We start from the raw sequence: 14,753 nt of genomic DNA on the forward strand, positions 1-14,753 counted from the left end.
CCTTGTGTGTGTTCTTCTTCCTGGCACTGGTGTCAGTGGCTGGGATCCTTGGAACATGGGGCCCAGTGGTCAGAACCCTTGATCCATCCTTATGCCTGTATCCCTGGGCCTCCCCAACTGGCCACTTCCTGGTGGTGTCTGGGAAGCTTTGAAGTGGAAAGGATGACCCAGGTGCCTTGGTCCCTGCCCTGTGCTCAGTCTGTGTGGTAGGCATGGCCTGTGACTCTTATCTGAGACCCTTTCTGGATCCATGTGGGACCTTGCAGGGGCCTTACAGTAGAAGTGCAGCTTCCTGTGCTTTTGTGCACAAACATGAGTATCTAGAAACACATTGTGTTCGTGCACAGATGTGTGTGTCACAGCCCCAGCATCAGGTAGGCATGTAGACAGTAAAAAGCCTACCAAGATGTCATTGTAAGGGAGGGCACATGGGTTTTGGAATAGAAAAGGTCCAGAATTTGAGTTCTCTTTGCCATATATGAGCTGTGTGACCTTTTAAGAGTTTTAGGAATCTCAGCAGGTGGTGGTGGCACTCGGGAGGCAGAGGCAGGGGGAAATCTTTGGGTGTAAGGCCATTCTGGTCTATAAAGTGAGTTCCAGGACAGCCAGAGCTACACAGAGAAACCCTGTCTCAAAAAACAAAACTAAAACAAATAAAAGCCCCTGAACAAAACAAGCAAACAAACAAACAAACAAAAAACGTTTTAGGGGGCCGGACATGGTGGTGCACGCCTTTAATCCTAGCACTCAGAAGGCAGAGGCAGGCAGATCGCTGTGAGTTCGAGGTCAACCTGGTCTACAAAGTAAGTCCAGGACAGCCAAGGCTACACAGAGAAACCCTGTCTCGAAAAACCAAAAACCTAAAAATAAAAAATTAATAAAATTTTAAAAAGTTTTAGGAATCTTGATTCTAAGATCAGGGGACTCTTGTTACTAATGGCCCTAATATTCTAATAAAGGTAAGGGAGGGCTCAGTGCCCCAGGAGAGATGCAGCCAGGCCCTTCATTATTTATTTAGGCAACAGGGCACTGAGTTGAATGGGAAGCTACTCACCCTTCCAGTTCAGGCTGCCTGCTTCTCAGCCCCCACCCTGCTCTCCCTCCCTTCTTCTTCCTTCCTTCCTTCCTTTCTCTCTCTCTTCCTTCATTTTTCCCTTTCTTCCTTGCTTCCTTTTCTCCTTTCCTTCCTCCCTTTCTTTCTTTCTTTCTTTCTTTCTTTCTTTCTTTCTTTCTTTCTTTCTTCTTCTCTTGTGTTTTTGAGACAGCGTTTCACTGTGTAGTCCTGGCTTTCCTGGAATTCACTCTAGACTACGCTGGCTAGAACTCAGAGATCCATCTGCCTCTGCCTCTTGTTCTGGGTTTGAATGTGCATGCCACCATTGCCTGGCAACCTAAGGATTTCCTGTAATACTTCTCAATGTTTCTCTTTGTTTTCTTGAGACAGGGTTTCTCTGTTTAGCCTTGGCTGTCCTGGACTTGCTGTGTAGACCAGGCTGGCCTCAAATTCACAACGATCTGCCTGCCTCTGCCTTCCAAGTGCTGGAATTAAAGGCCTGTGCCACCATGCCCGGCCCAATATTTCGTTTCTTAAAAGAACATGTTATCTCCCAGTAGTGCCAGCCTGGGGCCCAAACCTTTTACACGTGGGTCCATGGGGCCTAGTTGCCAGAACTTCATCTGTATTTGCCTCTTTTCCTTACTTACTACAGTTTGCCTCTGTCACATGACTATAGCAACAACACCCATCTGCATCTGCACGGAAGAGGCGTGGGTGGGAGGACCCTGAACAGGGCTTAGCAGGTGGGCGGAGCCTGTACCACCACTAAGCTCCCACCCTCACACTCACTCTCATGTTCACACCCACCTCCTCCTGAGTGTCCTTGGTCCATGCTTTTCCAGAGTGTGTTGTCATGTCTCTCCCAGTGAGGGAAGCATTGTCATGAAGTAGAAGCTCCCTAGAGCCAGTCCTATGATGTGTGAATGAGGATGATCACATCACCTACTACACAGAGCCGTGAGGAGGACCCACATGCAGAGGTGTGTAGGTGCTGACACATGTTCTACTGCCAGAAGCTGCTGCTGTTACCATGACAAAGTATGCTTACATGGTGATCATCTTACGCAGCTGGAAAATCCTTGTAAGGATGTACTCCTGTGACGGTCAGGTCTAAGAGTTCTAAGTCTCAGCTTGACACAGCCTACAGCCACCTGGGAGGAGCGTCTGAACGAGGGATCATCCTCACAGGTGGCCCTATGGCATGCCTGCGGGAAGACACAGCCTGAAAGTGGACGGTGCTGTATTTCTTTCCTGTGCTATTGACTTCAGATGTGGTGGGACTCACTGTCTCAAGCCCCTGTTACTGTGACTTCCCCACGGTGATTGGATGCAACTTGGAATTGAGAGCTAAATTGAATCCTTTCTCCCCTAAGTGTTTTTAAAAGATGTATTTATTTTTATTTTATGTGTATATGTTTGCCTGCATGCACATAAGGACACTGTGTGTGTTCCTGGAGCCCACAGAGGTTAGAAGAGGGTGCAGGCTCCTTTGGAATTGGTTTTACAGATGGTTGTGAGCTGCCATGTGGATGCTGGGGACTCAACTTGTGTCCTCTGCAAGGACAGCAAGTTCTCTTAGCTACTGAGTCATCTCTGCAGTCCCCTTAAGTTGCTTTCATCAGGCCATTTCACCACAGCAACATAAATGAGACTAGGGCGATGTGTACATAAGACAAACATTCACTAGGGTTGCAAACAGGTGCATGTATTGAGGTCTCTTGTGTCAGGCTCTGCATTCCACCTCTGGTCCAAGAAACCAATCCCGGAGCGATCCCAGTGACTCCAGCCGCTCCCGCATGAGCCCGGCCCTACTCCGGTGTCAGGGTCCTGCATTATTGAGAGCAGAGCTTTTGTTCCTTGTCCTCTGCCTCTCTCCAGCCCCCTGTAGCAGATGCAGGTGTTGAGAAAGGACACCTGTCCTGTTCTCTTCCCCATGGCACAGGCAACCTCTCCTGGGCACCCGAGACTCCCCTGCAGCCCCAAGCAAGCCTTGACCCTGTACCAACTTCTCTTCCAGCGCCCTGCAGATCAAGGCCAGCTCCAAACTGCATTACAGCAGGTGAGAAAGGCCAAGTGCTGCTTCCGAGAGCACAGACAGGGGCCTGACTCCACTCTCCATCCCCACTCCAGGTTCATGAGGCCCAGGGCTGCCCCCCAGGGCTGGAACTACCCATGATGCTGCTGGAGATGGAGCAGAGCCGGTGGGCCCAGGAGAAGGTAGGGGCTGCAGCAGAGGGAAGCAGGCGCAGAGGGCAGAGGGAGCTACCCTCTATGCCCTCGCTTTCTGTCCTCCTACAGCTCCTCTGGGACTTGGAGCTGCTGACTGGGGTAGGGCTGGGCCTCTTCTGGCCCCCGTGGGCCGGGTTCTGCAGCCAGAGGGACCAGACTCAGCATGCACGGAACCAGTGCAGCCAGTCCTGGCACAGGACTCTAGATGGGGACTGTGAACGGCTGGTGAGTGGGGTGAGTAGAGGTGCCATGTGACACCAAGGTACTCAAGGGGTGAGAAGCAGAAGGGGCATTTGAGGACTTAGATTAGAGGCTCAAATGCATGCTCTGTGTTTCCTGTCGACTCTAAGCTTCTGATTGCTTAGCTATAAATGTGGATAGTTACAGAGCCTCCTAGATCTTTCTTCAAAGGCCATTAGGAGAGCCATTGGACTCACTGGAACAAAAGGGTTCCTGCCATGCCCAACAAACATGTTCTCCTAACTTGAAGACTGCACAGCTAACAACTGGCTGGTGAAGTCAACTGTGGGCGGAGTGCAAGCCTTCCCACATGGCTTCCCAGAGGAAAGGATGCCACCTGGCAGGTCCAAGAGGGCAGAGGCACTGGTGCCCAGCATAGTCCTGAGCCAGAGATGCAGATCAGCCCTTGACATGGGCTGGGCTCATGCTGGGCTCTCCTTTGGAGAGGTGACTGGCCCCAAAGCAGAGCTGGGAATTAGGAATGGCACCTCAGTCCTGTCACTGAGGTCAGGTCAGTAGCTTCTCAGGGCTGAGGCATCCTGTCATAACAGAAGGTATGTCAGTAGTGACCACTAAGAAAGAGAGTTCAGGCAGCCTTGAGGAAGAGGTGTCATAAAAACCACGAATGCCAGGAAGCAGGGACATGAGGGCCTGCTCAGAGCTTCCTTCCACACCGGGGGAAACGCTACCCTGTGGGTCTGGGCTCACTTGATCTTTGCAGAGTTCCAAGCTGAACCCTCCACCCCAGGTTGGGGAAGCCCTGCTTGAGAACCATCATCTCCTAAAGGGGTAAGTCTTGCTCCCCAGGCACTCCACGTTCTCAATATCGCCTCACAGTGACAGAGAACCCATTTTCCATCATAGTCTTCCTATTGTCCACCTCCTGCCTCCATTCCACCTAGACCCTTACTCAGCTGTACCCACAGTTGCCCTGCACTCAACTCAAGGGAAGATAACCCAGCTCCCAGGGCCTACTGAGTGCAGGATTTAGGGGAGGCTCTCCTGGATTCAGAGTTGGGTTACCTGAAGGGACTAGGGAGACTAGCAATCAGGCTGCCTCCCCACTGCAACTGCCAAACTCCTGCAGGGGGCAGGCCACCTCAGATCCGAATGAAGCCAGGAGTGATGAGGACCCGAGGCTGGAGGGCCCTGTTATACCTACAGAAGCTACACCTGGTACACCAACAGGAGACGGTCAAGAAGTCAAGGGAGCCACCGCCCCTGGATCCGGTAAGCAGACTAGGCTGGGAGGCAGGGACACCCTCATGCTAGCTCATTCTTCACCTCATACCTTTTCATTGGGCGTCAGAGTCAAATGGGGATGGCAAATAGGTTTTTATTTGCATTGTCTTTTTCCCCCCTGAGACAGGGTCTTGCTGTATAGACCATCTTAACCCAGAATTTGCTGTATAATCCAGTCTGTACTTGAATTCACAGTCCTCCTGCCTCAGCCTCATAAGTGCAAGAATTACAGGTGCACCACTGTGCTTAATGGAAGGAGGTTTTATTGCCAACTTCCCTATCGGCACGAGCTGTCTCAGACACTGTGTCCAGCGGGATTCTGAATTGAATTGGGGCTCAGGAGCAGCAGGAAGAACCAGCAGTTGGTGCGCAGGGAAGAAGGGACAGAATTGCAACCCTATCCACTTGCCACCCTGTGCCAAGCACAGGGGCTACACAGAGGCACAACAGGGCTTAGTCTAGTCTTTGAGACCACAGCCTTGTAGAGAGCAAGATGGCAAGCAAGCAGATAGGATTTGGTGGGATGGACCTCCAGCCTGCTGTAAAGGGAACTGATTCTCAAATTGTGTTAAATGACTACTAAAGCTATAGACTTCCAATTGTTTTTATCACTTCAAATAATGCTGTTTTTGATTGACAGAGTTTTTACAAGTATGTTATCTCTTGGGAAGACAGATACAAATTACACTATATTACCTGGGGTTGGAGGTGGGATGGGGCTTTCTAATAAGTCCGCAGCTTGGCAGGAAGAGGGTAGGAGGTTGTTTCCCCACTTTTTGACAATGATTTATAAAGCTTGAGAATTGTATAAACCCCCTTCTGCTCAAAAGCCCTTTGAAAGCTGCATGTATTGCCATAGAAAACAAATCCCTGCAGTTACTGTTGTGAATATTCAGTTTGTTTTCTTTCCAAGAGTAAGATGTGATGGTCTTGGCTGGGTGTGGTGGTGCACGCCTTTAATCCCAGCACTTGGGAGGCAGAGGCCAGTAGATCGCTGTGAATTCAAGGCCAGCCTGGTCTATAGCCAAGGCTACACAGAGAAACGCTGTCTCAAAAAACCAACCCTCCCCCCAAAAAATGTGTGTGTGTGTGTGTGTGTGTGTGTGTGTGTGTGTGTGTGTGTGTGTGATGGTCTTGCAAAGGAACTTGGTTTAGGAGCTATGAAGTGGGGAGCCTTGAACCAGCTCTGTGTGTACAGAGGGGCTCTCCTTTCCACGGCTGCAGGGAGCAGTGGCAACGCTTCTTTTAGATTTCTTTTGTTAATTATGAAGACTTGGCAGTTTTAAAGCCAGACTATGGCTTAAACTTTCTTTGTGAGTCTCTTTTGATTTTGTTGTCAGAAACAAAGAACTAAGTAGAGTTTTCCTTCATAACAGGGAAAGTACAGCCCAAAGGGAGGGGCTCTTCTGTGGGTCTGGGCCGCCCACACCAGGACTCAGTTGTGGAGGGTCCTTATGCAAGAGACCTCAGCAAACAAATGGGCCCTTCTTGTGGTGTATTTGGGGGAGGAAGTGTGCAGGTTCCTTAGGTCTCTTTGGCCTAAAAACCTGAGGAAGTTGGGGATGGCTGTTTGCACACACAGGTGACACATGGTAGGCCGTGCATGGTAAGGCGGTGGGAATGAAGGTTCACGAACTATGACAACTTGAGGCTCAAGCACCATCTTTGGGACTTCTCTCTTAGGGTCCACCCAGGCACCCTCATTCTTTTGTTCGTGTTGTTATTGTTGTTGTTTTGTTTTGTTTTTTGGAAAGAGGGTTTCACTGTATAGTCCGTACAGCTACTGGAACTTGTGCTGTGGACCAGGTTGCCCTCAAACTCAGGGATCCACCTGCCTCGAGGCCTGTGTACCACGCTTCCCAGTTCCAGCATCCTCACTCTGATTTGGTGCAATGGATGTAAGAAGCTACACACCAGTGGCTCTCGGTCAGTGTTTGGCTTTTCACCCTCAGGTTGCTTACACCCCACCAGCAGCAGTAGCTTGAAGGAGCCAGGAAACGCAGAATTTAAGGTGAAAAGGTCAAAGGTGAAAGGGTCAGGGTGAGTGGTGGGCAGAGGTGGGTGGAGTCTGCCTGGAAGAAGGCTGCCAGGGTGAGGTGGGGGGCCTCCTACAGCCAGGTGAAAGGAGAGGCCATTGCTGAGACCTTTTACACCGCGAAAAATGGACACTTGGGGATCAGCAAGAGTGGGTGGATAGTGGTGGTGAGAGTGGTGTGACGTGGACACCACTGGAGGAAGAGCACTCATGGAGCTCTCACACAAACTTTTTTGCGCCCAAAATGTTTTTCCTTCCTAGGACCCGGGGGACCCTGGCAAGGTGGAAGAAAGGAGTCAAGCAGAACCAAGCATTCAGAGTTCCGACGGACAGGCACTCAGAAGCCCACAGGAGGAAAAGCCGGGCCAGGAAGGCCCAGAGCCCTTGTGCCTGGCTTCCCACGGCTTGCCAGCGCTCCAAGATCGCTCCAAGGGGCCTGGCTCTGGCTTGAGCAAGGACAGACCAGCACCTCAGACGCCGCTGACCAATTCTCCTCAGAGTCACCCAGAGGAGACACCACAGGTTCAGCGTGGGCAGTCGCCTCAGGGTTATAAGGGAGAGTCAATCGGGGGACAAGATGAAGCAGCTCTTCAGAGTCAAAGAGAAAGGAAGCGGGCTCAGCAGGGCCAGGAGTTAAAGACCCCTAGGTTTAGGGAATACAGTAATTCAGAATTCTCAGGGGAAGTTCAGGGAGAAGCGACAGAGTGGCGCCAGAAAGAGGGCAACCCTCAGGGTCATTCCAGGGACCTCTGCAGGTCTCCAGGAAAGCCTATTCCCCAGTGTGTGGAAAAGAGGATACCAGGACCGCAGCTGACACAGTCAGTGGCCACCAAGGAAGGGGTGTGGGCTCCTCTCCCTGCCGAGCCTCCCGCTCTGCCAAGGCTCCACCACAGCCCAGAAGGCGGGATACTAGCCTCTGGGGCGCAGGAGAGGCAGCGGAGGTTCCCTGGTGCGCGCAGGGAGCAGAGCAGGCCTGGGGACCCTAAATCCTCAAAGGCCGCGCGGCCTGTGCCCGGGAGCAGGGAGGAGGTACTGGTCAGTGCTGAGCAGGAGGCTCTGCAGCGACTGCTGGATCTATACAGAGCGGCCAGACAGCGGCGACGGCGGGACCAAGAGCAGCAGCAGCTCCGGGTGCGTCCCAGCAATGGGGCTGCGGGGCGGTGGAGGCATGAGAGGGGGTCGCCTAGGCAAAGCCCGGCTGACTGCTGCCTCCCAGGTCCTGGAACGACTCCGAATCCTTGCGAACCACCACCGCCGAGTTCACCCGTTGGGGTTCCCTTCCAATGCAGCTCAGATACCACCACAGGCAAGAACCTTGGCAAAGGCAGCGTGGCCATCATGGTTCTGTCCTCGGAGGGGAGGGCAGCATCCAGATGCTTCTGGAGGGGCTCAGTGAGGGAGGGGCGGGTGCCAGGCGGCACCATGCTGGCCTCATCCGGCTGCTCAGAGCTCTTGCCAACCTAGGATGCCGCTGGGCGGCGACGAATCTTGCGGGAGCTTCTGGAACAAGTGTGCCGTGGCAGGACTCAGCAGCTACGGGCACTCGGGTCCAGGTGAGGTATGGGCAGGGTATGGTTGGCGGCCCTTTGTCCTGACATCTGATTGACAAGCCATTGTCCTCTAGGAACATCCAGAACTTTCAGGATCTACTGTCCCCCGACACGGAGAAGCCTACTCCTGGAGAATAGCACCTACCCTACCCGCCCTGCTCATGTCCTTGCTGGTCCCAATGGGGAGATATGGAGCTAGCTGATGGTTAAAGAAAAGGCTAAAGGGTGGCCCCAGGCATGAGGTAGTTTCAGAAAGATCCAGAAGGAAGCATTAAGGCCAGGGAGAACACACACACACACACACACACACACACACACACACACACACACACACGAGAGAGAGAGAGAGAGAGAGAGAGAGAGAGAGAGAGAGAGAGAGAGAAAGAGAGAGAGAGAGAGAACACAAGCAATGAATGAGGCTAGACCAGGAATCCTGTTATTTCCTCTTTCTGCCCCTAAATCACTGCCAGGCCCAAGGTCAGAGGGCCAGATCTCGGGGGTCCAGTAATGCAAAGGCCCCATTCTTACGGAAGAATGACTCAATGCGGCACATCTTGCAGGAGATCAATTCTTGCTTTGTTGCAGGGCCTGGGAAAAGATGTCAGATACTAGGAATGGGTTTCTGAGGGTCTCAGAGCACAGGAGTCCCCATAAAGCCTTAGGACTCTGTTGTATCTACTTTGCATAAATAAACAAACAAATGAAAGGGCTTCTGAGAAGTGAGGATTACAGGAAAATACATCTGGGTGCTGGCCAACTGGACTCGGGAGTGATGCTGGGGGCCCCTAGCTGTTTGTCATGGTCACCCAGTTCTAAGATGTTCCACCAGGGCCTTTTTTTTTTTTTTTGGCATCTAGTTGACAGACCACTTTCTCCCCTGGGCCACCAGGTCAGAAGGTGCCTCTAGCTATGTTTGTCACAGGGACAGACTGTGGAGACATGGGACTCCCTTCTACCTCCACCCCACTTCTGGGACTTCCTCTTGCTTTTGTTGGAAAGCTGCCCTGCCCCCTTACTTTTCTCTCAAGGGAAAATGAGGGAACTGTTGCTCCCAATCACCCACCTATTCTGCACACAGTCAGGCACCAGGACACACTCCCTAGAAATTCCTGACACTCAAGATCCCTCATCAACCCAATGACACTTACAGTCTTACTAGTTTCCCCATACTTTTGAACCGGCTGTCTCTGTCCTAGCTTATGACCTAATTCAGCCTCACAGAAGAACAGGCTCGGGCACTTGCCTTCCCGCCAATGCCATCCCTACCGTCTGGCCCACCTTCCACCCCCCTTCAGGTTAGAGCCCATCTTTGCTTTAAATACCTCTTATACTCTAATGACTCCCTCTGGCCTGGCTCCTGAGGGTTATGCCTCCACACTCTGCTGCCTCAGGGACATCGCTAACCTACTGTGGCCAACAGCCCTGTCCCCACACTCCAGCCCAATCCTTATCTTACCAGCAACTACAACAAACCTGTGGGTTGCCAATGGTTGCCTTTCTTGTCATATTTGAACCAACAATAAGCTCCACTGAGTCTTGTCCAAAACACCCTTGATTTCAGCTCTGCTAATTCGAATTGCATCTTGCCAAGATAACACAAATGTCTAACTCACTTGCTAGAAGCTTCAATTTCCTAAATCCGGTATCACTCTCCCACTTAAACCCTCACTAGTGCCCCCTCAGATTAGCATAGAATCCAAACCCCTCCCCCACATCATTTAGCCCTTCAGCCTTAAAAGCCTCAAGAAAGGCTAACAATCCGACCTGAAGTATATGCCCCTGCCTACCACGGCCCTTTGTTTCACAGGGCTCATCTCTCTTAGATCCATTTCCTTGCCCACAGTCCCCCAGAATGTCTGCTCTCCAGCATATGGCAGGAGCCCCATGCTTGTCAAGTGACTCATTTATGGGAAGTTGGGGCTCACCCAGCTGCCAGCCATATGTGAAGTTGGTGGTGATGGGGAACAGGTACCGCCTCTCCGGCAGGTCCAGCTTTCGCGTGTTGAGATACTGGAAACGGCCCTGCAAGTCATGGGAGATGCCTTCATACAGCAGGGCTTTGGTGTCAGACGGAACCGGGTACATTTCTGACTGGAAAAGAGGCTGAGGGGCAGGGCTGGGGGCCTTAGAAGGGGCTACTTTGGAGACAGCTGGTGGTGAGGCTGGGGCCTTTGGCATCAGGGTGGGTAGTTTGAGGGGCAGACGGGCTGCAGCCTTAGCCTTCTGCTTGGCCTTCACCATCGCCCCGTACTTGCGGTGCCATTCGCAGCGCACCTTCATCTCTTTGAGGTATTCCTCCTTCCAGAAGTTTTGTCGCAGGGTGTCCATGTTGAGCTGCCTCGACATGGTGACAAGGGGTAAGAACTATGAGGTGCTGACTGCTGAGTGAGCACAGCAAGCAGGCAGCGCGTGGCTGCCCTGGGACACTCACCTGGCAACCGGGCCTCACCTCACACAGGGCCAGGGTTCTACCTGCCATGGCCCTCTGCGGATGCCCCATGCCACCCTTTCTGAGGCAGCCTAGGGGCTCACTAACACCTTGATCCCCTCACTCTCTCTAGATCAGTGGTTCTCAACCTTCCTAATGCTGTGGCCCTTTAATACAGTTCTTTATGCTGTGGTGACCCTCAACCATAAAGTTATTTTTATTGCTACTTCATAACTGTAATTTCCCTATGGTTATCAATCATACTGTAAGTGTTTTCTGATTGGTCTTAGGCAGCCCCTGTGAAAGGGGTCACGACACACAGGTTGGGAATGCTGATCTAGAATGACAACCCTACACAACTGCTTCTGGGCTCAAGCGTCATCCTTCATCCCCGAAGCCAGTTCCTTGATCCAGGTGACCAGCCCTCGAATTAGGCCTCCTGGCTTTATTAGTCTTCACCTGGATCGCTAGTAGGGTTCCCATATTTGCCTCTAATATCCCCCAACATTGCACCCTTCATGTATCCATTCCAGTACCCATTTGGAGAGAAGAATATTCCTTTAATATCAACAATGACACTGCTTAACAGCGCAAGGAGGAGGTAGTGGAGAGAGAAGACAGTTAGACTTCCTTTCCCTACCCACCCTGGACCTGAACAGCAGAAGCCACACAGGGTGGGAGCCACTCAGTGAAGAGGAAGGGAGGGGCTGGAAACCAAGGCTTGCAACTTAAATAGAGGATGGCAAACTGGGAGAGGTCTGGTAGTGAGAGGGGGGCTGAGGGCGGAGGAGCTCTAGCGCAGGTCTTCAGCAGTGAACATGCCCTTGGCCCTGCGCAGGATGGAGTCTTTGGCTGCATCATAGGGATGCTCCTTGGATGGGATCTCCAGGACAGCGGGAATGGACCGCTGGTGGGCGTCCAGGGCATGGCGAACCATCTCTGCAATGTACTGGTTGATGAGAATGATGCCAATGTCATCCCTGTTTAGAAACTGCCTGTTGGGGGAGGAGAAGAAGAGAATGAAGTGACCTGGGGGCATAAGGGCTGGAACCTTCCTTCCTTGGATGAAGCAATTGCACGCAGCAGCTCAGGAGCACACTGATCAGGGTTGGCGCCCACACGTCTCGTGGAGGGAACCGGTGATGAAGACCAGGGTGCATGTCAGTGTGTTCTATATGCCGCCTCTGTGCAGGAAAGGGGAGGCAGGGGGAAATAGGTATGCACCTCTTTTCCTTTGTTTGCATAAGACGACTCCAGAAACATGAGAACCTTTCGACTATTATTAAATTTTAAGACAGAGGGTTGAAGTCCTCAAGATTTATGCTGGTGAGGGCAGGAGGTGGCCCAGGAGGTGGCCCAGGAGGCCATCTGCCACAAGCCAAGGACAAGATGGGAAGAGGAAACCCAGCAATGGAGGAATCACAATTTCCTCTCACATGATCACATGATCACCCCCCTACACACACACACACACACACACACACACACACACACACACACAAAGACAGGCACATTCCTTCAGCCGTTTACTCACTAAAAATAATTTACTGGGCACATACTTTATGCCAAGCATGGAATAGGTCTGACTTGGTGATCTTAGGATCTCTTCCTGTTGGAAACATGAAAAATTCTTGGAAGTAAAATCTGTCTTCCAGTGACAATGAAGGTCACTTTACCACACTGCTTAGGGATCAGCTGATGGCAGTGTCCCAGGTCAGAGCCTGCCACATGCCAGGCAGTGGGAACCAGTCTCAGCCAGCATCCCTGGGCTGGGCTAGTTAGGGAAAAGAGGTGAGGGTAGTTTATTCCTGAGACCTGGCCTTGAAAAGGAATGAGGGAATTCTAGTCAACAGGACACTTCCTGGCTTAGAAGGAATGCTTGCACCCACTTTTTGAAACTATGATCTTTGACCCAGGGCATGAAGTGAGGGCTTGAAGTACAAGGTCTTTGTGGAAGGCCACACTTCCCAGATGTTTTGCCCAATGTGCTCAAGACAAATGGAAAGCCCAAGGCAGACTGTAGGCAGCTACATAAACAGAGCAGGTACGAGGTTTAAAACGCAAAAGGGAGCTATCAAGACAGCTCAGTGGGTAAAGATGCTCACTACGCAAGCCTGGCTACGTGAGTTCTATTCTGGAAGCTCATGGAAAGAGAAAACTTATTCCACAAAGTTGTCCTCTGCCCTCCATATGTGAGCACTGACAAACACAGCTACCCACGGGCACATACCACATACACAAACTCAGTAATTAAACAAATAAAAAGATAGAGTTGACTTGGGTTCTGCCTCTTATGGCTGATGTGCCCTAACCTATCCGCCCTTTATTTTTCTCACCAGTAAGTGGGAATAACCACGACTTTACAGGACAATTGTGAGCCTCTAAGATTAATAAAGCGTGTACACACACACACACACACACACACACACACACACACATACACACACACACACGAGCCCACTGTACAGACCTACTTGGATGTGGTTTGTTTAGGGGACTACTCGAAAAGACTGTAAGGTCCCGAGAATGCGCCACAGGTGAGCGTCAGGGACCCCGGAAGAGGCTGAGCCTGCGGGTCTCCACCGACTGGAGGCTTCAGGCGTCCAATTACCTCAGGGACAGATCACAAGCTCCGCTCCCCTTCTACCCTGACACACAGTCATGTGACAGGGAGTTCGTGGGCCTGCCGCAGGCTGGGCCCCACTGAGCCCTAAAAGGGAACTTAGGCGGCGGAGGACCCCCGCTCCGGATGGCTGACGGCTTGCGACACCATCCCGATCCCCATCACCCGCCTGACACTCGGGTTAACAGCCGCCAAGTCTCCTCGCACTTGTAACAAGCGGAAGGACCCCTTTAGGCCTCCGTACCTGAAAGTGTCTTCGATCTCATTGATGGTGGTATCCTTCTCCACTACCAGGAAATTAGGGTGGCGGTTCTTGTTAAGCTCCCCTATGCCGCCCAGGAGGAAACCGGTCACCGTGTCCTCGTCTCCAATCACCGCGATTAGTTTTCCCCTGCCCGCCATTCTGTCGGCCAGGCAGCCAGCTTCCCAAGCACCTGTGATGCCCCGCCCCCGCAGCGGCCCCCTCCTTCCAGTCATGCGCAGGTCCCCGCCTCCCGGGCATGCGCAGTAGCAGAAACACGACTCACGCAGACCACTCCTGCGCCATAAAGGCCAGAACCATGGAACTACGACTCCCAGAAGGCACGGGCCTCTTACTGGCGTTCTGTCCTTTATTTCTTCCTTCTTAAAAGAAAAGTTTTTTGAACCTAGAGTTATTAGAGACCGAGACTTCAGGAGATATTCCCTCCCCGCCCTCCTCTCTTCTCTCTCTCCTCTCTCTGTTTTGAGACAGGGTTTCTCCTTATAGCCTTGGCTGTCCTTGGACTCGCTTTGTAGACAAGGGTGGCCTCGAACTCACAGTCATCCGCCGGCCTTTGCTGGGATTAAAGGTGTGCACCACCATGCCCAGCTATATACTCTGTTTTTTTGTGTATGTTTTGTTTTGGACTTTAAAAAATATTTTACTTATTATGTATACAGTGCTCTGACTGCATGTACATCTACATGCCAGAAGAGAACATCGGATCTCATTATAGATGGTTGTGAGCCACCATGTGGTTGCTGGACCTCTGGAAGAACAGTCAGTGCTCTTAACCTCTGAGCCATCTCTCCAGCCCTTGTTTTTGGCTTTTTGAGGCAGGTGTTCATGTAGCTCAGACTGGTCTCGAACTTGCAGTGTAGGAAAGAGTGGCCTTGAATTCCTGATCCCACTATTTCTGCTTTCTGAATGCTGGAACTATAGGCCTGCACCACCCCATAAAACAAGAGTGTATGTACGATTTGTTTGGTTTAACTTTTTTGTTGTTGTTGTTGTTGTTATTACATTTGTTATTTTGAAGGTGGGTGCAGGGCAGCTGGAGTGGGGTAGGGCCATGTGTGGGAAGTCATAATACACTTTGTGGAAGTCA

At 51.7% G+C, this 14,753-nt stretch overlaps 2 protein-coding genes across 3 annotated transcripts; both read right to left on the reverse strand.

The window, feature by feature from the left end:
- Nucleotides 1-8,706: 8,706 nt before the first annotated feature.
- Nucleotides 8,707-11,199, reverse strand: SPMIP1 (sperm microtubule inner protein 1). 2 transcript variants are annotated; one of them, XM_084786788.1, is made up of 3 exons: nucleotides 10,628-11,199; nucleotides 10,279-10,375; nucleotides 8,707-8,941 (listed from the first exon to the last, which is right to left on the reverse strand). In XM_084786788.1, the coding sequence occupies exons 1-3, from the start codon at nucleotides 10,697-10,699 to the stop codon at nucleotides 8,832-8,834; spliced, it is 279 nt and encodes a 92-aa protein (XP_084642914.1). In that variant the 5' UTR covers nucleotides 10,700-11,199; the 3' UTR covers nucleotides 8,707-8,831. The 2 variants fall into 2 exon arrangements, with proteins under 2 accessions (XP_084642914.1, XP_084642913.1); XM_084786787.1 differs by having other exon boundaries at nucleotides 8,710-8,941; nucleotides 10,279-11,199.
- A 121-nt stretch (nucleotides 11,200-11,320) lies between these two features.
- On the reverse strand, nucleotides 11,321-13,872 carry ATP6V1F (ATPase H+ transporting V1 subunit F). Its single transcript, XM_084786789.1, has 2 exons — nucleotides 13,649-13,872; nucleotides 11,321-11,776 (listed from the first exon to the last, which is right to left on the reverse strand). The coding sequence occupies exons 1-2, from the start codon at nucleotides 13,804-13,806 to the stop codon at nucleotides 11,575-11,577; spliced, it is 360 nt and encodes a 119-aa protein (XP_084642915.1). The 5' UTR covers nucleotides 13,807-13,872; the 3' UTR covers nucleotides 11,321-11,574.
- Nucleotides 13,873-14,753: the final 881 nt, after the last annotated feature.

The sequence above is a fragment of the Acomys minous genome, assembly GCF_964271855.1.
Source record: "Acomys minous genome assembly, chromosome: 6".
Classification (NCBI taxonomy): Eukaryota; Metazoa; Chordata; class Mammalia; order Rodentia; family Muridae; genus Acomys; species Acomys minous.